At 44.1% G+C, this 27,862-nt stretch overlaps 1 protein-coding gene across 1 annotated transcript in view; it reads right to left on the reverse strand.

The window, feature by feature from the left end:
• Positions 1-2,131: 2,131 nt before the first annotated feature.
• The window catches only part of nudcd1 (NudC domain containing 1), a 39,488-nt gene continuing 13,757 nt past the window's right edge, over positions 2,132-27,862 (reverse strand). Inside the window, exons 7-10 of the mRNA XM_071374365.1 lie at positions 21,158-21,305; positions 20,385-20,510; positions 5,669-5,828; positions 2,132-2,866 (exon numbers count right to left, since the gene is read on the reverse strand). Of these exons, the coding sequence (XP_071230466.1) occupies positions 2,580-2,866; positions 5,669-5,828; positions 20,385-20,510; positions 21,158-21,305 (721 nt within the window). The 3' untranslated portion in view covers positions 2,132-2,579. The remainder of the gene's footprint in view (positions 2,867-5,668; positions 5,829-20,384; positions 20,511-21,157; positions 21,306-27,862) is intronic.

Consider the following 27,862-nt stretch of genomic DNA (forward strand, 5'->3'; position numbering starts at 1 on the left):
ACATTAGGCTTCGCACATTTAATGGAACAGTCCAAGCCCTCTGCGAGATTTGAAAACATCAGGAGTATCCATGGTGACACAAGAGTCAATAGAACTGGATGAGCTAGCCAGGGCACAGGGCCAGCGAGGGCACAGGGCCAGAAATGATAGGACGTTTTTAGTTATCCAGCAGAGACCCAATCAATTCTTCAAAGTCCTGTTTCAGCCATTCAGAGCTGCCATTCCTAATGTCATTAAATCCCACATGGACTACAACAGGATCAATTTACGTGTGCTGACGTAGAACAGTGGGGAGCAGTCTAGTAATATCCTGTACTCAAGCCTCGGGGTAGCACAGGGCTTTTGCTCCAGAAACCGAGACGTTTCTTACCATAGAGCTGCTTAAGACAACGGCCGGCGAGAGGAAAGAGGAAATCTGCCCATTCCCACGCCTGGCATGATGATTCGGGAGACCCGTCGAGGACCTGCGAGAGACGGAATCTCGCACACCTGCAACTCTTGGCACACTCCCATAACCAACAAAGCCTCATTCACCATAGAAGCAACAGGGAAGCATCCGAACCCAACGCGGAAGCCCCCAGGGGTGAAGGCACCGGAACCTCTGTATCCAGGGCGGCGAAGCTGTTTGAAGTCTGTATCCTGTCCGGGCTCCCCACTGCCAAGGAGGCCCCAATTGCCAAAGGCTGCTGCTTTTGACTTCTATGGTGAGTGATGTGCTGCCATGGCTGGTTGGCAGGGTCAAGAATAGGAACATCCACTAACTCATCAAAAAGGATTCCATTTTCCAGGGAAGGGGGAGACCCCTTCAGGGAGGGATCCCTGCAGAGCACTGGCAAGTCGGTTATGGGAGAGACGATGCGGCAGCGGCACTCCCATTATCAGGTGAGATCGGCGTTCAGCTACCTGAGTAGAAGAGAAAAGAGACGGAAGTGGATTCCCCAGTAGCTTGTGTAAGTTTGCTACTTGTTTGCTAAGAGTAGCCACTTCTCCTCTATAGTCCTCTGCGAGCAAACATTTGCCAAACATCCGGACGGTCCATATTGTCCCGGAATAAATATGTAAATATCACACCCACGATGATATTTCCATATGATATTCAAATCCTTGGCGGAAGTCCCGCCCCCCCTCATAAATAACAAGATATGATTGATAGTTTGACAGAAGCCATCCTATATAAACTTACTGATGCTGTTCTGCACACCACTGTTGTATTGCGCCGTTATTTGCCTGTTTGTAGCCCGCCTGTTAGCTTGCACGAATCTTGCCATTCTCCTTCGAACTCTCATCACAAGCCTTTTTCGCCCACAGGACAGCCTCTGACTGGATGTTTTATTTGCCACATCATTCTCAGTGAACCTAACACACTGTCGTGCGTGAAAAGCCCAGGAGGACGGTCGTTTCTGAGATACTGGAACCAGCGCACTTGGCACCGACAATCAAACCATCCTCAAAGTTGCTTAGGTCACTTGTTTTGCCTATTTTAATGTTCAATCGAACAGTAACTGAATGCCCTGAAGCCTGCTTTATATAGCAAGCCACGTGACTCACTGTCTGTAGGGGTGAACCATTTGTGAACAGGGTGGTGTACCTAATAAACTGCCCACTGAGTGTATATGGGCACACCGTATATTGATATCACCATTACGCAAGCAATACTTTTTCAATTTATCCTTCTCTTGTCATGTCAAAATAGGAAAGGAGTAAACAAAAAAGCACAGGTGGATATGATGACACATTTTGGGCTTGAGTTCACATGCTTCTTTGTCATTTACTAACTGCACTTCTATAATTTTAGCAAAATGTAGATGGAGCTTTCGTGAGTTCCTGTGCTCAGAGTTCTGGATACGTGCCTACGGGGCATGGTCAAAAGTAGTGCACTATAAAGGGAATAAATAGGGTGCCATTTGGGACTCATTTTCTGACATCACAAGGCTTCCCAGCTGCCCACTCCTTCCTTGTTCTTGATTGATCAATTAAGGTAATTGATTAGATATAAACTCCCCATAGCTGGTTCTTAAATTGGACACGAATTGAAAGGAAATAACAAATATCTGCAGACACATGGCCCTCCAGGAATTGAGTTTGACAGCCCAGGTATAAAGGCACAAAACTCTTTTTGACAACAAAACAATTATATCGTTGTTTGGTTTTATTGGAATATTTTCATTACATTCTGCTTCTATTGGTCAGCTTCTGAGGGCATCATTTACTGTGAGAACATGAATCATACTACATTTGGGCTCCTATACAGTGTCAACACCAGTAGGATATTCACAGAATAACATACAAATATGAAGACAGACATTTGAAAGTGTAGACATATTGCTGACAGATCAAACCCCTACCACAAATGACATTACACTACCACACTTACTGTAGGTTCCAGATACACTCCTTTTACTTTGTGGAATGGTATAGCTCTGTCTCAGGGGTAGACAGTGTGTATGGTGGATGGAAATATTCTAAGGGGCAGATTCCCTGACACAGATTAAGCTTAGTCCTGGACTAAAATGCTATCTCAATGGGGATTCTCCCTCCCGGATGTGTCTGTAAAACTGGCCATAAAAGTAGTCCCAGATCTAATTGTTGATCTTCAGAACAAATAGGTTGTTTGAGGTCAGGACGAACAGTCTCTCATTGGTGGCTCTGAAGCCTAGGACAATGTTGTTTGACTCCAGGCTGGCCACCTGTTGCTTAGCGACCAGGCCCACCTGACGACCCTGCATCCTGTTGAACAGGACTGTGTCCACCGGCGACGGCTGCCGGTAGATGAACACCCGGCGAAGACACTCCCCCAAGGCTGCGTAGGAGAAGTTTGGGGGGCAGGTGGCAAATTTCTTGTCACGTTTCGACGCCTGGACGTAGCCTAGGAGATCCAAAAACGAGAAAGACAATGAGTAAGTTGGAAAAAAAATGTAATAAATTTGGTTGCACCTCGTGTCACGTTGGTAGAATACCTTGAACTCATCTCCAAAGACACTGAGAAACACAGGGCTTGTTGTGACAAACATCAGCCACTCGGGAATTAGCATTGAACTAGCTCAAGATGGCGATGAAAGACATGGCAGCTCTGCTTCTTGCTCCTATGCAACTTTGCAATCATTTCCATTTTTGTGTGTTTTTCTTACATTATTAGCCCAGAACGTTTTTTTGTTTGTTATTACATACAGCCGGAAAGAACTTTTGGATATCAGAGCGGTGGTAACTCACCAGCATTACGACCAGCAATAAAAATTTCCCGAATTGGATCCTTTGTTCGTACCCCCCAGTGCAATTGAACATATCCCAGAGGCTGCACCAAGACGCCACCGGCGGAAAAGAGGTATTCGGAGTGGACTTCTAGTCCGACTCAGGAGACTTGCACACCATCCACCGCTTCAGAGTATATTACTCGCTAATGTTCAGTCTCTGGACAATAAAGTACGTTTGTACAGCCAGCGGTGTTCAGTACATCGCGCAGACAGGAATAAAGAACTCTCCAGGAAGAAGAAAGGCGGTGCTGTATGTTTCATGATTAACTATTCATGGTGCGATTGTGATAACGTACAGAAACTCAAGTCCTTTTTTTAACCTCACAATCAAATGTCGACCGTATTACCTCCGATGAGAATTCCCTTCGGTTATAGTTACAGCCTTGTATATTCCCACTCACCACGACAGCCCTCAAGGAACTACACTGGACTTTGTGCAAACTGGAAACCACATATCCGCATTTAGGCAGCATTTATTATAGCTGGGGATTTTTACAAAGCAAATTTGAAGAACACGATACCAAAGTGCTATCAACACATTGACTATAGTGCTCACCCTGAAAAAAAGCTTGGCCACTGTTACTCCCCATTCCGGGATGCCTACAAGGCCTTCCCCAACCCTACCTTCGGCAAATCAGATCACTACTCCATTTTGCTCCTCCATTCCTATAGGCAGAAACTCAAACAGGAAGTGCCCATCATAAGGTCTATTCAATGCAGGTCTGACCAATCGGGAATCTATTTTTCAAGATTGTTTTGATCACGCGGACTGGAATATGTTCCAGGTAGCTTCTTAGAATAAAATTGACGTATACACGGACACGGTGACTGAGTTCATCAGGAAGTGTATAGGGGATGTTGTTCCCACTGGGAGTATTAAAACCTACCCAAACCAGAAACCGTGGATAGTTGGCAGTATTCACGCAAAACTAAAAGCATGAACCACTGCATTTAACCATGGAAAGGTGACTGGGAATATGGTTGAATACAAACAGTGGAGTTAGTCACTGTGTAAGGCAATCAAACAGGCATAAAGTCAGTATAGAGAAAGTGAAGTCGCAATTCAACGGCTCAGACACGAGACGTATGTGGCAGTCTACAGACAAGATTACAAAGGGAAGACCAACCACGTAAGTTCAGGGCCCAGGGTCTGAACCCCGCCCTGTGCAACTGGCTCCTGGACTTCCTAACGGGCCGCCCCCAGGTGGTGAATGTACGACACAACACCCCCACTTCGCTGATCCTCAACACTGGGGCCACACAACGGTGCGTGCTCAGCCCCCTCCTGTACGCTCTGTTCACCCATGACTGCGTGGCCATGCAGTCCAACTCCAACTCAAATCGTAAAATTTGCAGACGATACAACAGTAGTAGGCCTGATTACCAACAATGACGAGACAGCATACAGGGAGGAGATGAGGGCCCTGGCGGAGTGGTGCCAGGAAAATAACATCTCCCCCAAAGTCGACAAAACAAAGGAGCTGATCGTGAACTTCAAGAAACAGCAGAGGGAGCACGCCCCCATCCACATCGAAGGGACCACAGTGGAGAAGGTGAAAAGCTTCAAGTTCCTCAGCGTACACATCACTGACAATCTGAAATGGTCCACCACATAGACACTGTGGTGAAGAAGGCGCAACAGTGCCTCTTCAAACTCAGGTGGCTAAAGAAATTTGGCTTGGCCCCGATGACCCTCACAAACTATTACAGATGCACAATTGAGAGCATCCTGTCAGGCTGTATCACCGCCTGGTACGGCAACTGCACCACCCGCAATTGCAACACTCTCCACGGGGACACCTACAGCACCCGATGTCACAGGAAGGCCAAATATATAATCAAGGATATCAACCACCCGAGCCACGGCCTGTTCACCCTGCTACCATCCAGAAGGCGAGGTCAGTACAGGTGCATCAAAGCTGGGACCGAGAGACTGAAAGAGAGCTTCTATCTCAAGGCCATCAGACTGTTAAATAGTCATCACTAGCCGGCTACCACCCAGTTACTCAACCCTGCACCTTAGAGGCTGTGTATGTGACCAATCAAATTTGATTCGATTTTAATTACTATTGTGCCATTTCTATAGTAGTCTACACTCACTCCTCTTCACACAAAGAGAACATTGCAATAATGGCATCCAGCAATCACAATCATGTCCTTGAAATACCTAAACGTACTCTCGTGACTGGCTCTAATATAAAAAAATATGCCACCAGCACACTTTTTGAGGTCGATTTTCATGAGTGTTTTGAGCATGTTAAATAAACTCAGTCTGAGGCAATGTCCTGAGACTAGCACAAAGATGCCATCTGAAAACACATTTGTTTCCCTGATTTAGCGTTGTAAGAGGTGTGTCTGAGGTGTTGACAGAACTGCCAGTACTAATAATTACTAATCTAAATAGTTTATACACGTACCGAGGGCGTTGAAGGTTGCGATGTGTTCCCACATATTGCTGGGCTGGTCCGGGCGGGGCTGCCACAGCAGGGCGTCAACGTCGTGACGCAGGCAGAAACTAGGCATATCAGATGGGTTCAAGTCCACCGTGAACAGGTACTGATGGCTCCCCAAGTTCACCTGGAGAAAGAGATATACTTAAAAGTAAGACTTTATTAGTCCCAAACATATGGTTTGTAGATGTAGACATTTCAACTAACTTTCCACTAACCATAACCCTTATTCGTAACCTAAAGATGTGCAGTTGATCTGGCATCGCTCTTCATCTCTCCAGTCATAGCTTTTAGAGCCCAGTGAATCTCAACTCGATTAAAAAAATGTAAAAAGTAAAATAGTTCCCTCAAACAAAACCAGAGAATATTATGGCTCCTTTTAATCAAATTATGCATAAACAACATCCATGAAACTATTAACTGAGGAAAGAAAAACGATCAATAGGGACAGAGAATCAAAGTATTCTAATCAGGAGAGTACATGGAACCAGTGCATCCAACCAGTTTTTCGAAATGCATCAGTCTGCCTTCATTATTCCTCCCACAGTGGAGGCAGGAAGAGAGAAGGTGAAAGTGAGAGAAAAAGAAAGAGCGAGTGACAGAGAGATAGACACGGAGTTAGAAAGAGAGAAAAATAATAATTGAGAAAGACAAAGAGAAAGCCAGAGAACGATTGAGTCCCATTTTGAAGCACATGTTCACACAATTTATACCATGACGTTGTACTCTTTATACACGACCTTGTGCTATTATTGTATTGAGGTCTGATCATCCAGTGTTTCACATATGAATCTCTTTGCCAACACGTTTTATTGGTAGACAATTTTCCCCTCCAGCTTCCATGCTCACTTGACATCTGTTTAACATTTGTATCATAAACAGGCCTGTATGTGATTGATAGTTGGCGGTTGGTGACAGTTCCACGGACGTGGAACAATTCTCAAAGCTATAGTTCACTTTATGTCAAATCAGCCAATTGGGATTTCAGAAGTCTTGTTTGTGTAAATAGAATGACAATGAAAGTTGTCAACAACAGCGTTGGCCGTAATTTAAAGTCTGCAACAACGTTCAAACACAATAAATGATGTAAGAGTAGAGTAAAGCACTACCCTCTGAATCGCTTTACGGTCGGATGCCGAGCAGTTGCCGTACCAGGCGGTGATGCAAACGATCAGGATGCTCGCGATTGTGCAGCAGTATAACTTTGAGGATCTGGGGAACCATGCCAAATATTTTCAGTCTCCTGAGGGGGAAAAGGCGTTGTTGTTCCCTCTTCACCACTTTCTTGGTGTGTTTGGACTAGAGGTCGACCGATTATGATTTTTCAACACCGATACCGATTATTGGAGGACAAAAAAAGCCGATACCGATTAATCGGCTGATTCATTTGAATTTTTTTTTTTATATGTATATACATATATACACTGCTCAAAAAAATAAAGGGAACACTTAAACAACACAATGTAACTCCAAGTCAATCACACTTCTGTGAAATCAAACTGTCCACTTAGGAAGCAACACTGATTGACAATAAATTTCACATGCTGTTGTGCAAATGGTATAAACAAAAGGTGGAAATTATAGGCAATTAGCAAGACACCCCCAATAAAGGAGTAGTTCTGCAGGTGGTGACCATGAGTGTCGAAAACAACTTTAATTTCTATATGCAGGAAATCCTATTTTAATAATGGGCATGGTAAGAATTGACAACCAAAGTGCGAGTCATAATTCCCATGACACCTTCTAGCAAAATCTGAAAAGCGGTTCCTTCATTTATTCCATAGGATATTTTTAGATTCACTTAAAATAAGGTCTGTGTTTCGTGTAGGCTTACACCACCGTGCCAATTTTATAACTGTGTAGATATCCATAGGACAAGGTAACTCTGATCAATATTGGCTAAATATAAGCGAAGATCATTTTTTTTGTAGAGTGGATTTATGAAAATATGTTGACAAACGTTACCTTATCCTAGTGAGATTTACACGGGTATCAAAACGTTGAGGCGGTTTAAGCCTGCACGAAACACAGACCTTATTTGAAGTAGATCAAGACATTCTCTATAGAAGACATGAACGGTAAAATAACGAAGGAACTCCTTTCAAGTACAGCCGCCAGTTATTACAGGAATTATAACGCGTCGACTATTTCTCTCTAAACCACATACCTTTGACTAATCCGGAAACTATCACCTCGAAAACAAAACGTTTATTCCGTTCCGTATTTTATCTAACGGGTGGCATCCATGAGTCTAAATATTCCTGTTACATTGCTTCAATGTTGTCATAATTACGTAAAATTCTGGCAAATTAGTTCGCAAAGAGCCAGGCGGCCCAAACTGTTGCATATACCCTGACTCTGCGTGCAATGAACGCAAGAGAAATGACACAATTTCACCTGGTTAATATTGCCTGCTAACCTGGATTTCTTTTAGCTAAATATGCAGGTTTAAAAATATATACTTGTGTATTGATTTTAAGAAAGGCATTGATGTTTATGGTTAAGTACACATTGGAGCAATGACAGTCATTGATTGATTGTTTTTTATAAGATAAGTTTAATGCTAGCTAGCAACTTACCTTAGCTTACTGCATTCGCTAACAGGCAGGCTCTTCGTGGAATGCAATGAAATCAGGTGTTAGAGCATTGGACTAGTTAACTGTAAGGTTGCAAGATTGAATCCCCCGAGCTGACAAGGTTAAAAATCTGTCGTTCTGCCTAGGCCGTCATTGAAAATAAGAATGTGTTCTTAACTGACTTGCCTAGTTATATAAAGATTAAATAAAGGTGTAAAAAAAAAAAATATATATATATATATAAATAAAAAAATTCGGCAAATCGGCGCCCAAAAATACCGATTTCCGATTGTTATGAAAACTTGGTATCGGCCCAATTAATCGGCCATTCCGATTAATCGGTCGACCTCTAGTTTGGACCATGATAGTTTGTTGGTGATGTGGACACCAAGGAACTTGAAACTCTCAACCCGCTCAACTACAGCCTCTTCGATGTGAATGGGGGCATGTTCGGCCCCCCTTTTACTGTAGTCCACGATCATCTCCTTTGCCTTGCTCACGTAAAGGGAGATGTTATTGTCCTGGCACCACACTGCCAGGTCTCTGACCTCCACCCTATAGGCTGTCTCATCGTTGTCGGTGATCAGGCCTACCACTGTTGACGTCAGCAAACTTAATGATGGTGTTGGAGTCATGCTTGGCCACACAGTCGTGGGTAAACAGGGAGTACAGGAAGGGACAAAGCATGCACCCGCGGGGCCCCTGTGTATAGAATCAGCATGGCAGATGTGCTGTTTTCTACCCTTACCACTTCCAGGAAGTCCAGGATCCAGTTACAGAGGGAGGTGTTTAGTCCCATGGTCTTTAGCTTAGTGATGAGCTTTGTGGGAACTATGGTGTTGAATGCTGAGCTGTAGTCAATGAACAGCATTCTCACATAGGTGTTCCTTTTGTCCAGGTGGGAAAGGGCAGGGTAGAGTCCAATTGAGATTGCGTCATCTATGAATTTTTTGGGGCGGTATGTGAATTGGAGTAGGTCTAGGGTTTCCGGGATGATGGTGTTGACGTGAGCCATGACCAGCCTTTCATGGCTACTGACATAAGTGCTATAGGGTGGTAGTCATTTAGGCAGGTTACCTTCACTTTCTTGAGCGCTGGGACTATGGTGGTCTGCTTGAAACATGTAGGTATTACAAACTCGGTCAGGGAGAGGTTGAAAATGTCACTGAATAAACTTGCCAGTTGGTCCGCACCTTCTCTGAGTACACTTCCTGGTAATCCGTTTGGCTCTGCGGCCTTGTGAATGTTGACCTGTTTAAAGCTATGGAGAGCGTGACCACACAGTTGTCCGGAACAGCTGGTGCTCTCATGCATGCTTCAGTGTTGTTAGGCCCTAATCTATGGAATGCACATGACTGGGAATACAGATATGCATATGTTGGTCACAGATACCTTAAAAAAAAGGCAGAGGGCATGGATCAGAAAACAAGTAAGTATCTCGTGTGACCACCATTTGCCTCATGCATCGCAACACATCTTCTTTACAGAGTTGATCAGGCTGTTGATTGTGGTCTGTGGAATGTTGTCCTACTCCTCTTCAATGGCTATGCGAAGCTGCTGGATATTGGCGGGAACTGGAACACGCTGTCGTACACGCCGGTCCAGAGCATTCCAAACATTATCAATGAGTGACATGTCTGGTGCATATGCAGGCCATGAAAGAACAGATATTTTTAGCTTCTGGGAATTGTGTACAGATCCTTGCGACACAGGAGCGTTCATTATCCTGCTGAAACATGAGGTGATGGTGGCGGATGAATGGCACGTCAATGAGCCTCTGGGATCTCATCACGGTATCGCTGTGCATTCAAATTTCCATCGATAAAATGCAATTGTGTTCGTTGTCTGTAGCTTATGCCTGCCCATATACCACAACCCCAAAGCCATCATGTTGACATCAGCACACCACTTGCCCACATGACGCCATGCCAGTGGTGGTCGGTCCCGTTTAAGACGAGGGAAGGACTTTTTTTTTGACAAGTATGGCCTTATTTGTATTACAGCATATTGGATGAATGTCATTCCAATCACCCAGTTCAACATCGATAGGTTTAGGCTACTACATGATACTCACATTTTCCCTATACCCATCATCATAAGGTTGCTACAACCTAGCCTATGTTTACAATGCACACAGGTCGAGAGAAAAATATGAGGTGACAGACAGTGACACACTCATGACAGCATCTAGCTGATCTAGGGTGTAATCATTAGTTCAACAGGTGCAAACGAGAGTTTCTATTGGACAAATTCAGGGATGTTTATCCCCATTTCAGAAACGTTTTTCAACAGAATCAGCAGAATGAATACACCCGTGATCACACGTAAACACAGTTCCCTTTCATAGCAGCCATGTTGTATTCCTTCTCGCATCTATGCACTCTCCTCCTCTCACCTTTCCCCTTCGCTTGTGGACTTCAATGCACAACACATCAGCTGTATGTCACTAGGCGAAAAAAACTTTGCAAACCATATCATAACAGCTACACACATCAGTGTTTTCCAACCAGGGGTACTTGGCCTATCCACAGGGAGTACTAGAAAAGACCCATGAGACCATAGGCTAACTGGTAAAATGAACATGAGGTACTTCAGGGGTACTCTGGGTTTGTGGTACAGTAGCCAAAAAAGGTTGGGATCCATTGGCCTAAATCATTGTCACCATATTAGCTAAAGGAACGTCATAATCAACATACAGTGCATTCGGAAAGTATTCAGACCCCTCAACTTTTTCCACATTTTGTTCCGTTACAGCCTTATTCTAAAATAGATTAAATAAAACATTTTCCACATCAACACACAATACCCCATAAAGCAAAAACAGGTTTAGAATGTCTTTATTTACAAAAGGATTCAAGTGCAGCCTGTTTCCATTGATAATCATTGAGATGTTTCTACAACTTGATTGGAGTCCACCTGTGGTAAATTCCATTGATTGGACATGATTTGGAAAGGCACACACCTGTCTATATAAGGTCCCACTGTTGACAGTGCACGTCAGAGCAAAAACCAAGCCATGAGGTTGAAGGAATTGTCCATAGAGCTTCGAGACAGGATAAAGTCGAGAGACAGATCTGGGAAAGGGTACTGTAGTAACCTGGTATATTTATGTTTACCAATAGATGGCAGTATTGACTCAAGACGGGGGTTTGCTTTCCGCTATCCGTAGCTCTTTCCTATGTCTGCCTATATTACCATGATTAAGAAAGCTTCAGGTAGTTTTAAGCCAGGTGCATAAGATAATGTAAAATCTAAGTTACAATTAAAGACTAAACCGTACGTAAGTCTCATGAGTCGTAATTCTAAGAAGCCTTTAAGGATACTACATATTTGGCGATGAGGATAACTATGGAGAACTGCGTTGGAATTTTTTTGCCACGAAGTTAACGGAGTGTTTGGCGTGCGACGCGGGAGGTGAGACTCAAGTGAACGGTGGAAGATTCTGAAGGATTGATTCCCTGGATACGGGTAGGACAAATTATTGACTGTGTGAGGGGAGAAAGAATCGGAAAAGATGGCTTTGGCAACAATAGGCTCGCTACCACCATTTGATCCTAAAAATCAGGAATGGGAGGAGTACTGTGAAATAATGGAACATTTCTTTGCTGCTAATGAAATAACTGATGCAGCTAAACAGAAATCCATACTCATAAGCGTTGTCGGTGCACAGACGTACAGCTTAATGAGAAACCTGTTGAGCCCAGATAAACCAGGAGAAAAGTCATTCGTAGATTTAGTCGAGCTATTAAAAAATCACTTCAACCCCAAACCCAGTGAAATAGTACAAAGATTCAAGTTTGATTCACGCATGAGAAAACCTATCGAATCAGTGGGGGAATATGTGGCTGAGTTGAGAAAACTAGCATTGGACTGTAACTATGGGAATACATTATCGCAAATGCTACGCGATCGGCTGGTGTGTGGGATTCTTGATGACAGGATACAAATACGATTGTTATCAGAGCCTAATCTCACGTTTGAGAATGCACTCAAACTGGCCCAGGCCATGGAGTCCGCAAATAGAAATGCACTGGATTTGCAGGCAAGGGGCGCAACTGCGTGCCATACAATAAAAGAGAGCAACGCTGAGCGCATAGAATTTCAAAGAACAGAAAGCCGTGGTGCAGCAGCCAATAGAGACTGTTATCGGTGTAAAGGCAAACACGCAGCGGTTGACTGTAAATTCAAACACGGAAAGTGTTATGCCTGTGGGATAATAGGCCACATTGCGAGGGCGTGCCGCAATAAAAAAAAGCCACGGGCTGCAGAAAAGAGGACGGACAGAAAACCGAATACCTCCAGACGCTCTAGCTACCGCTCTAATCAAGTGAGAGAAAGTGAAAGTGAGTGCGCAGACGCAGAGCAAGCATTCTCAATGTACAGTGTACAGGGGGCGAATATGAAGAAGGTGGAGCCTTTCATTGTGGAAATGGGAATAAATGGATTGAAGGTACCGTTTGAACTAGACACAGGATGTAGTGTCACTCTGATGAACAGGTCCCAATTCTATAGGAAGTGGAAAACCGTTGAAGTGCCTAAACTGAGAGACACCCCCATTAAACTCAAAACGTACACAGGGGAGAAGATCACTGTGATTGGAGTTGCTGATGTTCAAGTGGAATATCATGGACAAAAGAAAAATCTGCCTCTCTTAGTAGTGGAAGGTACTGGCCCCAGCTTACTAGGAAGAGGGTGGTTGGAGGAAATAAAATTGAACTGGGATGAAATCAAACATGTCACCACAGAGATATTGACACTACAGCAGGTGCTTTCAAAGCATGAGTGTGTTTTCAAAGAAGAGCTAGGGACATTAAAAGGGGTCCAAGCTACCATTCATGTTGCTGCTGATGCTACTCCCAGATTCTATAGGCCAAGATCAGTTCCATATGCCATGAAGCCTAAAGTGGATGTGGAAATTGACAGACTCTTAGCAGAGGATATAATTGTACCTGTCAAGTTTTCTGAGTGGGCAGCACCAGTTGTTCCCATACTAAAACCAGATGGTTCAATCAGATTATGCGGTGACTATAAGCTGACTGTAAATAGAGTTTCCTCTCTGGAGCAGTACCCAATACCCAAAGTGGAGGATTTGCTTTCAACGTTAACCGGAGGGCAACAGTTTACAAAACTGGACATGAGTCACGCATATCAGCAAGTGCTAATGGATAAAGCTTCACAGAAGTACCTGACCATAAACAACCACAGAGGGATGTTTACCTATAAACGCTTACCTTTCGGGGTGTCTTCTGCACCAGCTATCTTCCAAAGAACTATGGAGGGAATTCTGCAGGGGATACCCAAGGTAGCAGTTTACCTCGACGACATTCTTGTCACGGGAGTCACGAAGGAGGAACATCTCAGAAACTTAGGTGAAGTTTTGAGGAGGATGGAGGACGCCGGTCTCCGGCTGAAGAGGAGCAAGTGTACACTGTTAGCTGATGAAGTGCAGTACCTGGGTCACAAGGTGGATGCCAAGGGGTTACACACTGTCAAAGCTAAAGTGAGGGCTGTTGTGGAAGCTCCAGCTCCGACAAACGTTACAGAGCTGAAAGCCTATCTAGGCTTACTGAATTATTATAATCGCTTCCTCCCGAACCTCTCTACCCTCTTAGCTCCTCTACATCAACTGCTAAGGAAGGATGTGGCCTGGAAATGGTCAGAAAGACAGGAAGAAGCTTTTGCAAAGTCAAAGGTGTTACTGCAATCAGCTGAAGTGCTAGTCCACTACTCAGCAGACAGAGATCTTATCTTATCGTGTGATGCCTCAGCGTATGGTGTGGGGGCGGTGCTATCCCACCGGATGGAGAATGGTGCCGAGAAACCTATCGGGTTCATGTCAAGAACGTTGTCGCCAGCGGAGAAAAAGTACTCTCAGCTGGACAAGGAAGGACTGGCTGTCATATTCGGAATACAGAGATTCCACAAGTACTTGTACGGGAGAACATTCACTATTGTGACGGATCATAAACCTCTGATCTCGCTGTTCCATGAACAAAAGCCAGTACCACAAATGGTCTCTCCAAGAGTTCAACGTTGGAATGTGTGGCTCAGGGCCTACGAGTACAGAATCATTTACAAACCAGGTAGATACCATGGGAATGCTGATGCTCTGAGTAGGCTGCCTGTTCCAGAAATCATCAGTCAGGAAGAAGAAAATGACCAGGTTTTGATGATCGACGTGTTGGATGATGCACCAGTGAACACAGCACAAATCAGGCAATGGACTTCAAAGGATGTGACGTTATCACAAGTGCATGAATTTATCCTGAAAGGATGGCCTACAGTGACAGAGCCTCAGATCATGCCTTACTACACTCGCCGCTTGGCATTGAGTGTTCGAGATGGATGTGTTCTGTGGGGTTCAAGAGTAGTTATCCCACCACAAGGGCGGGGGTTGCTACTGAAGTTGTTGCATCAGTCGCATCCAGGTATGTCGAGAATGAAAGGCCTAGCGAGGTCATATGTCTGGTGGCCAAAGATGGACCACGATGTGGAAAATGAGGTTAGCCGGTGTGAAGATTGTCAGAGTAACAGGAAGTCACCACCCACCGCGCCATTACATCCATGGGAATGGCCAGAAAAACCATGGACACGACTACATGTGGACTACGCTGGACCTTTCCTAGGAAAAATGTTCCTTGTGCTGATTGATTCTCATTCAAAGTGGATGGATGTTTACCCCATGAACACGTCAACATCGTACGCTACGATTGAGAAGTTGAGACAAAGCTTCAGTGTTATGGGATTGCCTCAAATGTTGGTTAGTGACAATGCTACTTGTTTTACAAGCACTGAATTCACAAGTTTCATGAAACAAAATGGAATTCAGCATGTAACGTCGGCCCCTTTTCACCCATCTTCAAACGGATTAGCAGAACGTGCAGTTCAGACCTTGAAGGAGGGGATGAGGAAGATGCAAGGGCCCAGCATTGAAACAAAGGTGTCAAGATTCTTGTTTAGCTACAGGATTACTCCTCAAGCTACGACTGGGTTGTCACCTGCAGAAATGTTGATGTCAAGGAGGTTAAGGTCAACCTTGGATCTCATCAGACCAGACCTGAAAATGAAAATACAACAAAAGCAATGGAATCAAAAATGGAATCATGATACCCGAGCCAAACTCAGAAGTTTCTCAACTGGAGATGATGTCTATACAAGAAACTATGGGTTTGGTCCTAAATGGATTCCAGCTACCATTGAGGATTGCTCAGGACCAGTATCTTATACTGTGATCATCGGAAGTGGACAAAGACTAAGGAGACACGTGGATCAGATCCGAGCTCGAATTCCAGTTCCATCCGGAGATCTGGATCAATTCTTAAACGAGCAGGACAGGACATTGGAACGTTCCCCAGAGTTGCAGTTGGACAAACCACCTGAGACCAACAATGCTCAACTTCCTGAGACCACCAGTCCGGGACGACCTCCTCAGTTGCAGTTGGACAAACCACCTGAGACCAACAATGCTCAACTTCCTGAGACCACCAGTCCGGGACGACCTCCTCCTGTGAAGTCTCCACAAAAGGACTTTGTTTCACCATCAAGGGGTGAAGATCTGGAGGCACCAGCTACACCACCTCTGAGACGCTCTATTAGAGAGAGACGTCCGCCAGACTTTTTCAGATCCTAAAGGAGATCATTTTTGAAAAAATGTAAATAAGAATATAGCATAGCTCAGAAAGGAATTAAATTGGGTTATTAGCTTTAAAGGGGGGGAATGTAGTAACCTGGTATATTTATGTTTACCAATAGATGGCAGTATTGACTCAAGACGGGGGTTTGCTTTCCGCTATCCGTAGCTCTTTCCTATGTCTGCCTATATTACCATGATTAAGAAAGCTTCAGGTAGTTTTAAGCCAGGTGCATAAGATAATGTAAAATCTAAGTTACAATTAAAGACTAAACCGTACGTAAGTCTCATGAGTCGTAATTCTAAGAAGCCTTTAAGGATACTACAGGTACCAAAACATTTCTGCAGCATTGAAGGTTCCCAAGAACACAGTGGCATTCCATCATTCCTAAATGGAAGAAGTTTGGAAGTCCAAGACTCTTCCTAGAGCTGTCCGCCAAGCCAAATTGAGCAATCGGGGGAGAAGGGCCTCACGAAGTCAACGACGTTCAGAATGAGACTGATATGAGGAAATTATTAATTGGTGACTGATATGATATCTATATATTCTTGATTTAATTCGGGAGACGGTAACTCATTAAACAAACTTTTCCCATGGTGCCCCAAATTCCTAATGATACAATTGTTACATGATTCATTTAAATTGAGTAAAATTTTTACGTAGTAGGTAATTAGTCGATAAATAGCAGTCATCACGTGACAGTAGCTAAGATGGGGAGAAATCCAACTACAACTGGCTTAGAACAGGGTAGCACGGCTGGCCCTTAAATGTACACGTAGAGCTAACAATAATATGCATGTAAATCTGTCATGGCTAAAAGTGGAGAAGAGATTGACTTCATCACTACTTGTTTTTGTAAGTGAATGCACCGAGGTGTCTGTCTAACCTACTAGCACACAGCTCGTACACCCATGCATACCCTACAAGACATGCCACCAAAGGTATCTTCACAATCCGCAAGTCAAGAAAAGACTATGGGAGGCACACAGTATTAAATAGAGCCATGGCTACATGGAACTCTATTCAACATCAGGTAACTGATGCAAGCAGTAGAATCAGATTTTAAAAACAGATAAATATACACCTTATGGAACAGCGGGTACTGTGAAAAGACACACACAAAGGCACAGACACACATGATAAAGACATGCACTCTACACACATGTATTTTGTAGATATGTGATAGTTGAGTAGTGGCCTGAGAAGCCACACTGAATGTGTTATGAAATGTAATGTAATATTTTAAATTGGCTGTTGCCAAGGCAGCAGCTGCTCTTCCTGGGTTCAGGCAACATTAAGGCAGATGTTGCTGGAACCCAGGAAGAGCAGCTGCTGCCTTGGCAACAGCCAATTGGGATCCTTAATAAATACAAAGACAAATAAATGCAAAGACAAAGAAGAGCTATCCAGTATGTGTACAAAAACATTCAAGGGCAATTTTCTCAAAAGTGGGGTTGCAAGTTGATCAACTTTCAAAGTAGACTTACTCTCCCATTGTTCCTCAACTGCAGTGTATGATATACCACTAAGTGGCGCTGAGTCACTACTTTTATCCAATGTAAAAAAAAAATGCATTTCAAATTTTGCTACATAAGACTGAATCGAGGCGGTGGGTCACATATATATATATACACACAGCTCTTTTATAAGGAACAACTTCCTGTATCCAGACACTCCTTCTGAGGGACAGACAGAAGCTCCATGTCACCACCCAGGAGTGGATACCACGAGAGCAGACATAGAAAAATAATTATTCTATTTCTATGAGAGAGCAGATCGTCGAGGAGACTTGGTGACAAAAAAAACTGTCAGTTTGAGGCAGAGTGGGGTGGAAGGGGTGGAAGAGAGGGCTCCAGACAAGGTGAACATAAAAAAACGGAACATTTTAGTATCTTATAATCACTTTACATCAAATCAAAGTTTATTGGTCGCGTACCCAGATTTCCAGATGTTATCGCAGGTGCTCAGAAAAGCTTGTTTCTACCTTCTTAATATGAGATAAAAGCTTTAATGTAATACTACAAAACATCAATATAAACCCGTTTTTGTTACATTCACTGTCTATCATTTGGCCTGTCAAATCCTAAATTCCAGGCTTTAAAATGAAAGAAGGGAAAATATGACTGTCTGGAGCAGACAGCAAATCCCTATTAAGAAATGCGCCGGAGGTGATGGCTGCCGTTTTACGGGCTCCTAACCAATTGTGCTATTTTGTGTGTTATTTCCACGTTGTTGGAACTAATTTTGTACGAAATGTTAATGCTCCGTCTCTTATGACCGAAAAGAGCTCCTGGATATCAGAACAGCGATTACTCACCTCGAACTGGACAAATCTAAAAAAAAAATGTATTTGTCTGACGAGAAGGATGTAATGTTACTCCCAGACAAGGCCCAAATCCCTGTCATTCGCATGAAGGAAATACAGGGGGCGGAGATCTGGGTGCCTTGTGAGAATTCGTTGGCGAGTGGGTAACCCGCCTCTGCCATCCGTTCTATTGGTCAACATGCAAACACTGGAGAATAAACTGGATGAGCTCCGTACGAGACTATCCTACCAACGGGACATAAAAAACTGTAATATCTTATGTTTCACTGAGTTGTGGCTGAACGACGACACGGATAATATACAGTTGGCTGGGTTTTCCGTTAATCGGTGGGACAGAATAACTACGTCTGGTAAGACGAGGGGTTGGGGTGTGTGTCTATTTGTCAGTAACAGCTGGTGCGCAATGTCTAATTTTAAGGTAGTCTCGAGGTAATGCTCGCCTGAGTTAGTGCTGTCGACAGCTTATCATGAGATACTCTATCTACCAAGACAGTTTTCATCTATATTTTCGTAGCCTTCCATGTACCACCAAAAAAACGACACTGGCACTAAGACCGCACTCAACGAGCTGTATAAGGCCATAAGCAAACCAGAAAACACCTATCCAGAAGCGGCACTCCTAGTGGATGGGGACATTAATGGAGGCAAACTTAAATCTGTTTTACCTAATTTCTACCAGCATGTCACATGTGCAACCAGAGGAAGAAAATAAAAAAACTCTAGGCCACCTTTACTCCACACAGAGAAACGTACGAAGCTCTCCATCGCCCTCCATTTGGCATATCTGACCATAATTCTGTCCTCCTGATTCCTGCTTAGAAGCAAAAACTAAAGCAGGCAGTACCAGTGCCTCGCTCAATACGGAAGTGGTTAGATGACGCGACTACTCCTGTAAGACCCACATACGTCTCAGCTGTGACATAAATCCAGAAAAACAAGCACAACATTTTTTTGAACAGCAGGATTCTACCAGCAGCTTGTTAAGCCAATGCAGCACAGGTTAAAAATTGTTAAGTGTCTTTTCTGTGGCCTGGAGTTTTTCCTTATCTCATGATCTGGTCAGGTAAAACTCCGGGTCCTATTTATAGGCTATGACAGGGTCCAACGTTTTTACTCAATGGCCCGACCGGGCAAGTTGGCCAAATATCTACTGGCCGAACAGAATTTGTGTTTAATATAATTTAGCAATGTTAGTCATTACTCCATTCTTAAGAATTGCCTTGTCTTAATTGCATTCATTTTTGTTTCTAAAGTATGTCATTTTGAGAATATTTCTTCCCCCCTCTCAAAATAGAATGCTGCCCCTTTAAGACAATTCCGTTTCTGAAAGAGATATCGACCTGGCTGCAGTAGGCTAGCCAATGCTGAAGTGTAAAGAGTAAGTGACTATCAACAGTGGCCAGCATATTGCTGCTATGTTAACTATTGAAGTGATTTTGTAAATCACTTTCCCTAAAATAAATAAGATCATTGACTAGATTGATGGGTGCTTCTTTTTTGCTCAGGACAGCTCGCAGGTGCTGTGTGAATATAGCTATCAACTTCTGTACTGATTGAGAAGTTGTGACTTGCAGTAGAATGCTGTACTCGAATGAACGGCCAATCATATTGCTCAAATACAAAGAGCACGACTATTCTGCATGTAGTCTTCAATAGTTTTCCGTGGTAGACCGCGACAGAGCAGGTAAATGTTGAACTGGAACGCAAAAATGCGCTGAGAAGTAAATAGCCCGGTCGCTGGCACTGCTTTGAAAGTGGTGTGGTGGCGCTACGCCAAATATAAAATGACTGTGGCAAATGCTGTAGCTCTGAGCCAATGCCAAGTGTACTCAATTGGTTCTACTCACACAGCAGCCTGAGAGACATTCTAGGCATCCGAATTGAGACATTCTAGCCATCCTAATTGAGCCTAATGGATAGCTCTCTTAATTTCAAATAAAGAACCCCAAGATATTTGTGCGGTCATTTCCATGTTCATTAAATCAAGACGAGCGTCGCTGACGACGCAAGTGGAGAAGGTGTGCAAGTCTACTGCGCCACTGTGGGGCCTCTTAGGGGAGAGGGGCTGATGTGGATATGACCAATAGGGGCTCACTGATAACAATGAAGGAGGGAGTGGAGTAAAGGAGGGTGGGCAAAAAGGGTCTCACCACGTGAGTGGGCTTGAGCGACTCTCCGTCGAAGCGTGTCAGGTTGGAGCTGTCTTCTGGGAAGCCATCGCAGTCCTCCAGCTCCTGGGCATTGCACGGGGGCTTGTCCTTGTCTGGGTTGGCATTCTGAACTCGGAGAGATGGAAGCAGAGAGATTGGATAGCGTTAACAGTGAGAGGATGCATTGAATTCATTCATTAGAAGCCAATGGCGATGGGAACGCTAAATCCCTAAATGAGCAGTGAGTGGTTAAACAAGTTGGGACTGAAAATATAAAAAATAGGAAGCTGAGACTGAGGCAGCTCAAGAGAACTGGACATGACGGTGTGAGGGAGAAGTAGAGCTGCTTTGAGAAACTAAAGAGGGAGGGGTGAGAGTGAGGAGAAGACCTGAAGGTAGACAAAAGGGGCAATAAGAGGCTAAAAGTGAGGGCTCAGTGAGGGGGTTGGAGGGGGGGTCAATTTAGGGGAGATTAGATGCATAGAGGCACAGAAAGTAACATCAAGATTGGAGGTATAAAGGAGAATAGAGAGATGGACAGCAAATGAGGGGTTCATAAAGGATAAATAAAGACTGAGGGTGTTGAGGAGAGCACAGGATTGGATTCATCATCAGTAACCCAGGGTCATGTTCATTAGTGCAATGGAAAATGGAAAGATGCATTTCAGGTAAAGTAATCACTCCCTGTTTCACTCCTTTTTCTTCCGTTTCATGACTAATGAACACTACCCAAATTAAAAAGAGAAGGCTCAGCGTATGTCAGTGAGTCTCACCATGTCCTCAGTAGTGAGGTATGTCAGTCTCTCGTGGAGCAAGGCAGTCTGCTCTTCACTCATCAGGAACTCTCCTCTCCCGTCTCCTCCAGTCAGCAGCTCTGGCCACATGGGCCCCTCGCTCCTCTTCTGGAGAGTCACCTCCAGGCTAGGAACACACACAGAGACAAACAGGGGGTAGGACTATACTGGCTGAGGGGTATGGTGGAAAACTGCAAGATTATGTTATAATACTTTTATTCAACAGAATAGAGGATTCTTATAACTATTGTGTGTGTGTTCTACTCAGGATGGGCCTCTGGGAGATAACACTGACAGGAGATTTTGGGTGATAAAAACTAAAGAGCATTCCAGAGCATGAGTTAATGTTTCTGTTCTATATGGTACCAGGGAGAGATTACCCCAGGGCCAGACTCTGGTCTATACACAAAGATGACTGTTTTTACAGCAGATACTGTCTGCTATGAATTATAGGTATCTTTCATACAAATCTTAACCTTGTGACCCATTCCCATTACAGTTGAAGACGGAAGTTTACATACACCTTACATACATTTAAACTCAGTTTTTCACAATTCCTGGCATTCAATCCTAGTAAAAATTCACTCTCATAGGTCAGTAAGGATCACCACTTTATTTTAAGAATGTGAAATATCAGAATAGTGGAGAGAATTATTTATTTCAGCTTTAATTTCTTTCATCACATTCCCAATGGGTCAGAAGATTACATACACTCAATTAGTATTTGGTAGCATTCCCTTTAAATTGTTTAACTTGGGTCAAACGTTTCGGGTAGCCTTCCACAAGCCTCCCACAATAAGTTGGGTGAATTTTGGCCCATCCCTCCTGACAGAGCTGGTGCAACTGAATCAGGTTTGTAGGCCTCCTTGCTCACACAGGCTTTTTCAGTTTGCCCACAAATGTTCTATGGGATTGAGGTCAGGGCTTGGTCAGGGCCAATACCTTGACTTTGTTGTCCTTAAGCCATTTTGCCACAACTTTGGAAGTATGCTTGGGGTCATTGTCCATTTGCGACAAAGCTTTTACTTCCTGACTGATGTCTTGATATGTTGCTTCAATATATCCACTTAATTTTCCTTCCTCATGACGCCATCTATTTAGTGAAGTGCAGCAAAGCACCCCCACATGATGCTGCCACCCCCGTGCTTCACGGTTGGGATGGTGTTCTTCGGCTTGCAAGCATCCCCCTTTTTCCACCAAACATAATAATGGTTATAATAATGGTTATTATGGCCAAACAGTTCTATTTTTGTTTCATCAGACCAGAGGACATTTCTCCAAAAAGTACGGTCTTGTCCCCATGTGAGATTGCAAACCGCAGTCTGGCTTTTTTATTGCGGTTTTGGAGCATGGCTTCTTCTGTGCTGAGCGGCCTTTCAGGTTATGTCGATATAGGACTCGTTTTACTGTGGATATAGATACTTTTGTACCTGTTTCCTCCAGCATCTTCACAAGGTCCTTTGCTATTGTTCTGGGATTGATTTGCACTTTTCTCATCAAAGCACGTTCATCTCTAGGAGACAGAACGCATCGCCTTCCTGAGTGGTATGATGGCTGCGTGGTCCCATGGTGTTTATACTTGCGTACTATTGTTTGTACAGATGAACATGGTACCTTCAGGCGTTTTGGAAATTGCTCCCAAGGATGAACCAGACTTGTGGAGGTCTACAACTTTTTTTCTGAGGTCTTGGCTGATTTCTTTAGATTTTCCCATGATGTCAAGCAAAGAGGCACTGAGTTGGAAGGTAGGCCTTGAAATACATCCACAGATACACCTCCAACTCAAATTATGTCAATTAGCCTATCAGAAGCTTCTAAAGCCGTGACATAATTTTCTGGAATTTCCCAAGCTGTTTAAAGGCACAGTCAACTTCGTGTATGTAAACTTCTGACCCACTGGAATTGTGATACAGTGAATTATAAGTGAAATAATCTGTCTGTAAACAATTGTTGGACAAATTACTTGTGTCATGCACAAAGTAGATGTCCTAACTGACTTGCCAAAACTATAGTTTGAAATGGGTGTATCTTGGCTATAACATACCTTTGTACTTTTGTCTCGGGCTCTTAACGAATCAACTGAGCGTGAATCGTCGACCAGCCATTATTATTGTAGAGCACTCAATCGATTCACTTTATATGTGTGCGTTGTATTGACCTGCCCCCTTATTAATAAGTGATTAAATATTTGGTGTAAGTATAACTCTGACTTGTGTGATAAGTTTGTCTCTCCACATTTGATAATAAAGAAATTAGCCATCACAGGGGGAGGACTGTGAGCTCTTGTTCTCTGTGGCAGACATGAGTAAGACATTTAAGCGTGTTAACCAGTAGGGGTTCACTGGCCCAGCGTTGTCCGGGTTTGGCCGGTGTAGGCCGTCATTGTAAATAAGAATTTGCTCTTAACTGACTTGCCTAGTTAAATAAAGGTTAAATAACAAATAAATAAAAAGCCTTGCAAGGCAGCCAGCCCAGACAGCATCCCAAGCCACGTCCTCAAAGCATGTGCCAAATAGCTGGCTGGTGTGTTTACAGACATTCAATCTCTCCCTAACCCAGTCTGTTGTCCCCACTTGCTTCAAATGTCCACCATTGTTCCTGTACCCAAGAAAGCTAAGGTAAGTGAACTAAATTACTATCACCCCGTAGCACTCACTTCTGTCATCAGGACACCCCAGACCCACTACAATTTGCATAGCGCCCCAACAGATCCACGGATGACGCAATCGCCATCGCACTGCACACTGCTCTATCCCATCTGGACAAGAGGGATACCTATGCAAGAATGTTGTTCATCGAATACAGCTCAGCCTTCAACATCACAGTGACCTCCAAGCTCATCGGTAAGCTCAGGGCCCTGGGTCTGAACCCCACCCTGTGCAACTGGGTCCTGGACTTCCTGACAGGCCGACCCCAGGTGGTGATGGTAAGCAACAACACCTACGCTACACTGATCCTCAACACAGGGAGGAAAAGTAAAAGTACTCAAAAATATGAATAGTAAAGGTACAGATAAGTAAAAATACAACTTTAGTATTTTTACTTAAGTACTTTACACCACTGCAATGACATAGCCACCCGAGCCACTGTCTGTTAACCCCGCTAGCATCTAGAAGACAGAGACAGTACAGGTGAATCAAATCTGGGACCGAGAGACTGAAAAATAGCTTCTATTTCCAGGCCATCAGACTGTGAAACAGTCACCACTAGCCGGCCTCCGCCCAGTACCCTGCACTGAACTTTAGTCAGTCACTGTTACCAGCCTGCTACCACCAGGTACTCAATCCTGCACCTTAGAGACTGCTGCACTATGTACATAGTCATTGAACACCTTAATAATGTTTACATACTGTTTTACCCACTTCATATGTATAGTGCATTCGGAAAGTATTCAGACCCCTCAACTTTTTCCACATTTTGTTACGTTAGCCTTATTCTAAAATGGATCAAATAAAGTCAACATCAATCTACATACAAAACCACATAATGACAAAGCAAAAACTGCAAATTTATAAAAAATTTAAACCAGAAATAACTTATTTACATAAGTATTCAGACCCTTTGCTATGAGACTCAAAATTGAGTTCAGGTGAGTCCTGTTTCCATTGATCATCCTTGAGATGATTCTACAACTTGTTTGGAGTCCACCTGTTGTAGATTCAATTGATTGGACATGATTTGGAAAGGCACACATCTGTCTATATAAGGTCCCACAGTTGTCAGTGCGAAAACCAAGCCACGAGGTTGAAGGAATTGTCCGTAGAGCTCCAAGACAGGATTGTGTCGAGACAGATCTGGGGAAGGGTACCAAAACATTTCTACAACATTGAAGGTCCTCAAGAACGCAGTGGCCTTCATAATTCTTAAATGGAAGAAGTTTGGAACCACCAAGACTCTTCTTAGAGCTGGCCAAACTGTGCAATCGGGGAGAAGGGCCTTGGTCAGGGAGGTGACCAAGGACCCAGTGGTCACTCTGACAGAGCTCCAGAGTTCCTCTGTGGAGATGGGAGAACCTTCCAGGACAACCATCTCTGCAGCACTCCACAAATAAGGCCTTTATGGTAGAGTGGCTAGACAGAAGCCACTCCTCAGTAAAAGGCACAACAGCAACGCTCGGAGTTTGCCAAAAGGCACCTAAAGGACCCTCAGACCATGAGAAACAATATTCTCTAGTCTGATGAAACCAAGATTGAAGTCTTTGGCCTGAATGCCAAGCGTCACGTGTGGAGGAAACCAGACACCGCTCATCACCTGGCCAATACCATCCTTACAATGAAGCACGGTGGTGGCAAAATCTTGCTGTGGGGACGTTTTTTAGCGGCAGGGACTGGGAGACTAGTCAGGATCGAGGCAAAGATGAACGGAGCAAAGAACAGAGAGATCCTTGATGAAAACTTGCTCCAGAGTGCTCAGGACCCCCGTTCTGGTGCGAAGGTTCAAGACAACACAGGAGTGGCTTCGGGACAAGTCTCCGAATTTCCTTGAGTGGCCCAGCCAGAGCCCGGACTTGAAAATAGCTGTGTAGCAACGCTCCCTATCCAACCTGACAGAGCTTGAGAGGATTTGCAGAGAAGAATGGGAGAAACTCCCCAAATACAGGTGTGCTAAGTTATAGCGTCATACCCAAGAACACTCAAGGCTGTAATCGCTGCCAAATGTGCTTCAACAAAGTACTGAGTTCTGTATACTTATGTAAATGTGATTTCAGTTGTCATTTTTGTTGTTCTTTGTCGTTGTGGTATTATGTTTTTTTATGTTAACCTTTAATTAACCAGGCAAGTCATTTAAGAACAAATTCTTATTTACAATGACGGCCTACCTCGCCCAAACCCGAACGACGCCAATTCTGCAGCACCCTATGGGACTCCCAATCACGGCCAGGTGTGATACAGCCTGGATTCGAACCTGGGACTGTAGTGACGCCAGTCAGATGCAATGCCTTAGACCGCTGCGCCACTTGGGAGTGTGTAGATTGATGAGAGAAAAAAAACGAATTAAAACCTTTTAGGCTATAACCTCACCTCAAGGGGTCTGAATACTTTCCAAAGGCACTGTGTGCCTTAAAATGCGCATTCTTACTATTTCCACTTAGTGCTACAACAAGCACTGCAGCAGTAATGAATGAGTAAGAAAGTGTATCTATAGGCTTGCGTTGTTGTTATTATTAGCGGCTTAGGTCTTTTTTAATATCAAGGAATATTTAACTTTCTCTGTTCATAGGAGTAACATGAATTTGGGCACGAGGCAGAAATAATGAAGTGCGACTCGAGTTTCACCATAAGTTGGAAGACGCTGTCCCTTTTTGGTCAGTGTCAGTGGAAGAAAAGGGAGAAGGGATGGATGTTGAGAGGTGGACCCGCAGTGTGCTGCTCTCCCCGTCCGCTAATACTAACCATTAGATGCAGGCACCATCACACCAGTAAAATAAAAATGTAATTATTGAAATGTATGCTGACTCTGCTATGCTTCACAAGTAATACAACAATGGATCTATTACTGGTTTGATCATATAGCCTGCCTCAAAAAAAAGAAAAGAAAGAAGATAAACACTGCTCAAAAAAATAAAGGGAACACTAAAATAACACATCCTAGATCTGAATGAATTAAATATTATTATTAAATACTTTTTTCTTTACATAGTTGAATGTGCTGACAACAAAATCACACAAATTATCAATGGAAATCAAATTTATCAACCCATGGAGGTCTGGATTTGGAGTCACACTCAAAATTAAAGTGGAAAACCACACTACAGGCTGATCCAACTTTGATGTAATGTCCTTAAAACAAGTCAAAATGAGGCTCAGTAGTGTGTGGCCTCCACGTGCCTGTATGACCTCCCTACAACGCCTGGGCATGCTCCTGATGAGGTGACGGATGGTCTCCTGAGGGATCTCCTCCCAGACCTGGACTAAAGCATCCGCCAACTCCTGGACAGTCTGTGGTGCAATGTGGCATTGGTGGATGGAGCGATACATGTCCCAGATGTGCTCAATTGGATTCAGGTCTGGGGAACGGGCGGGCCAGTCCATAGCATCAATGCCTTCCTCTTGCAGGAACTGCTGACACACTCCAGCCACATGAGGTCTAGCATTGTCTTGCATTAGGAGGAACCCAGGGCCAACCGCACCAGCATATGGTCTCACAAGGGGTCTGAGGATCTCATCTCGGTACCTAATGGCAGTCAGGCTACCTCTGGCGAGCACATGGAGGGCTGTGCGGCCCCCCAAAGAAATGCCACCCCACACCATGACTGACCCACCGCCAAACCGGTCATGCTGGAGGATGTTGCAGGCAGCAGAACGTTCTCCACGGCGTCTCCAGACTCTGTCACGTCTGTCACATGTGTGTGTGAACCTGCTTTCATCTGTGAAGAGCACAGGGCGCCAGTGGCGAATTTGCCAATCTTGGTGTTCTCTGGCAAATGCCAAACGTCCTGCATGGTGTTGGGCTGTAAGCACAACCCCCACCTGTGGACGTCGGGCCCTCATACCACCCTCATGGAGTCTGTTTCTGACTGTTTGAGCAGACACATGCACATTTGTGGCCTGCTGGAGGTCATTTTGCAGGGCTCTGGCAGTGCTCCTCCTTGCACAAAGTGTGGGTTGTAGACTCCGTCTCATGCTACCACTAGAGTGAAAGCACCGCCAGCATTCAAAAGTGACCAAAACATCAGCCAGGAAG

Source organism: Salvelinus alpinus, chromosome 29, assembly GCF_045679555.1.
Source record: "Salvelinus alpinus chromosome 29, SLU_Salpinus.1, whole genome shotgun sequence".
In the NCBI taxonomy this organism is placed as follows: Eukaryota; Metazoa; Chordata; class Actinopteri; order Salmoniformes; family Salmonidae; genus Salvelinus; species Salvelinus alpinus.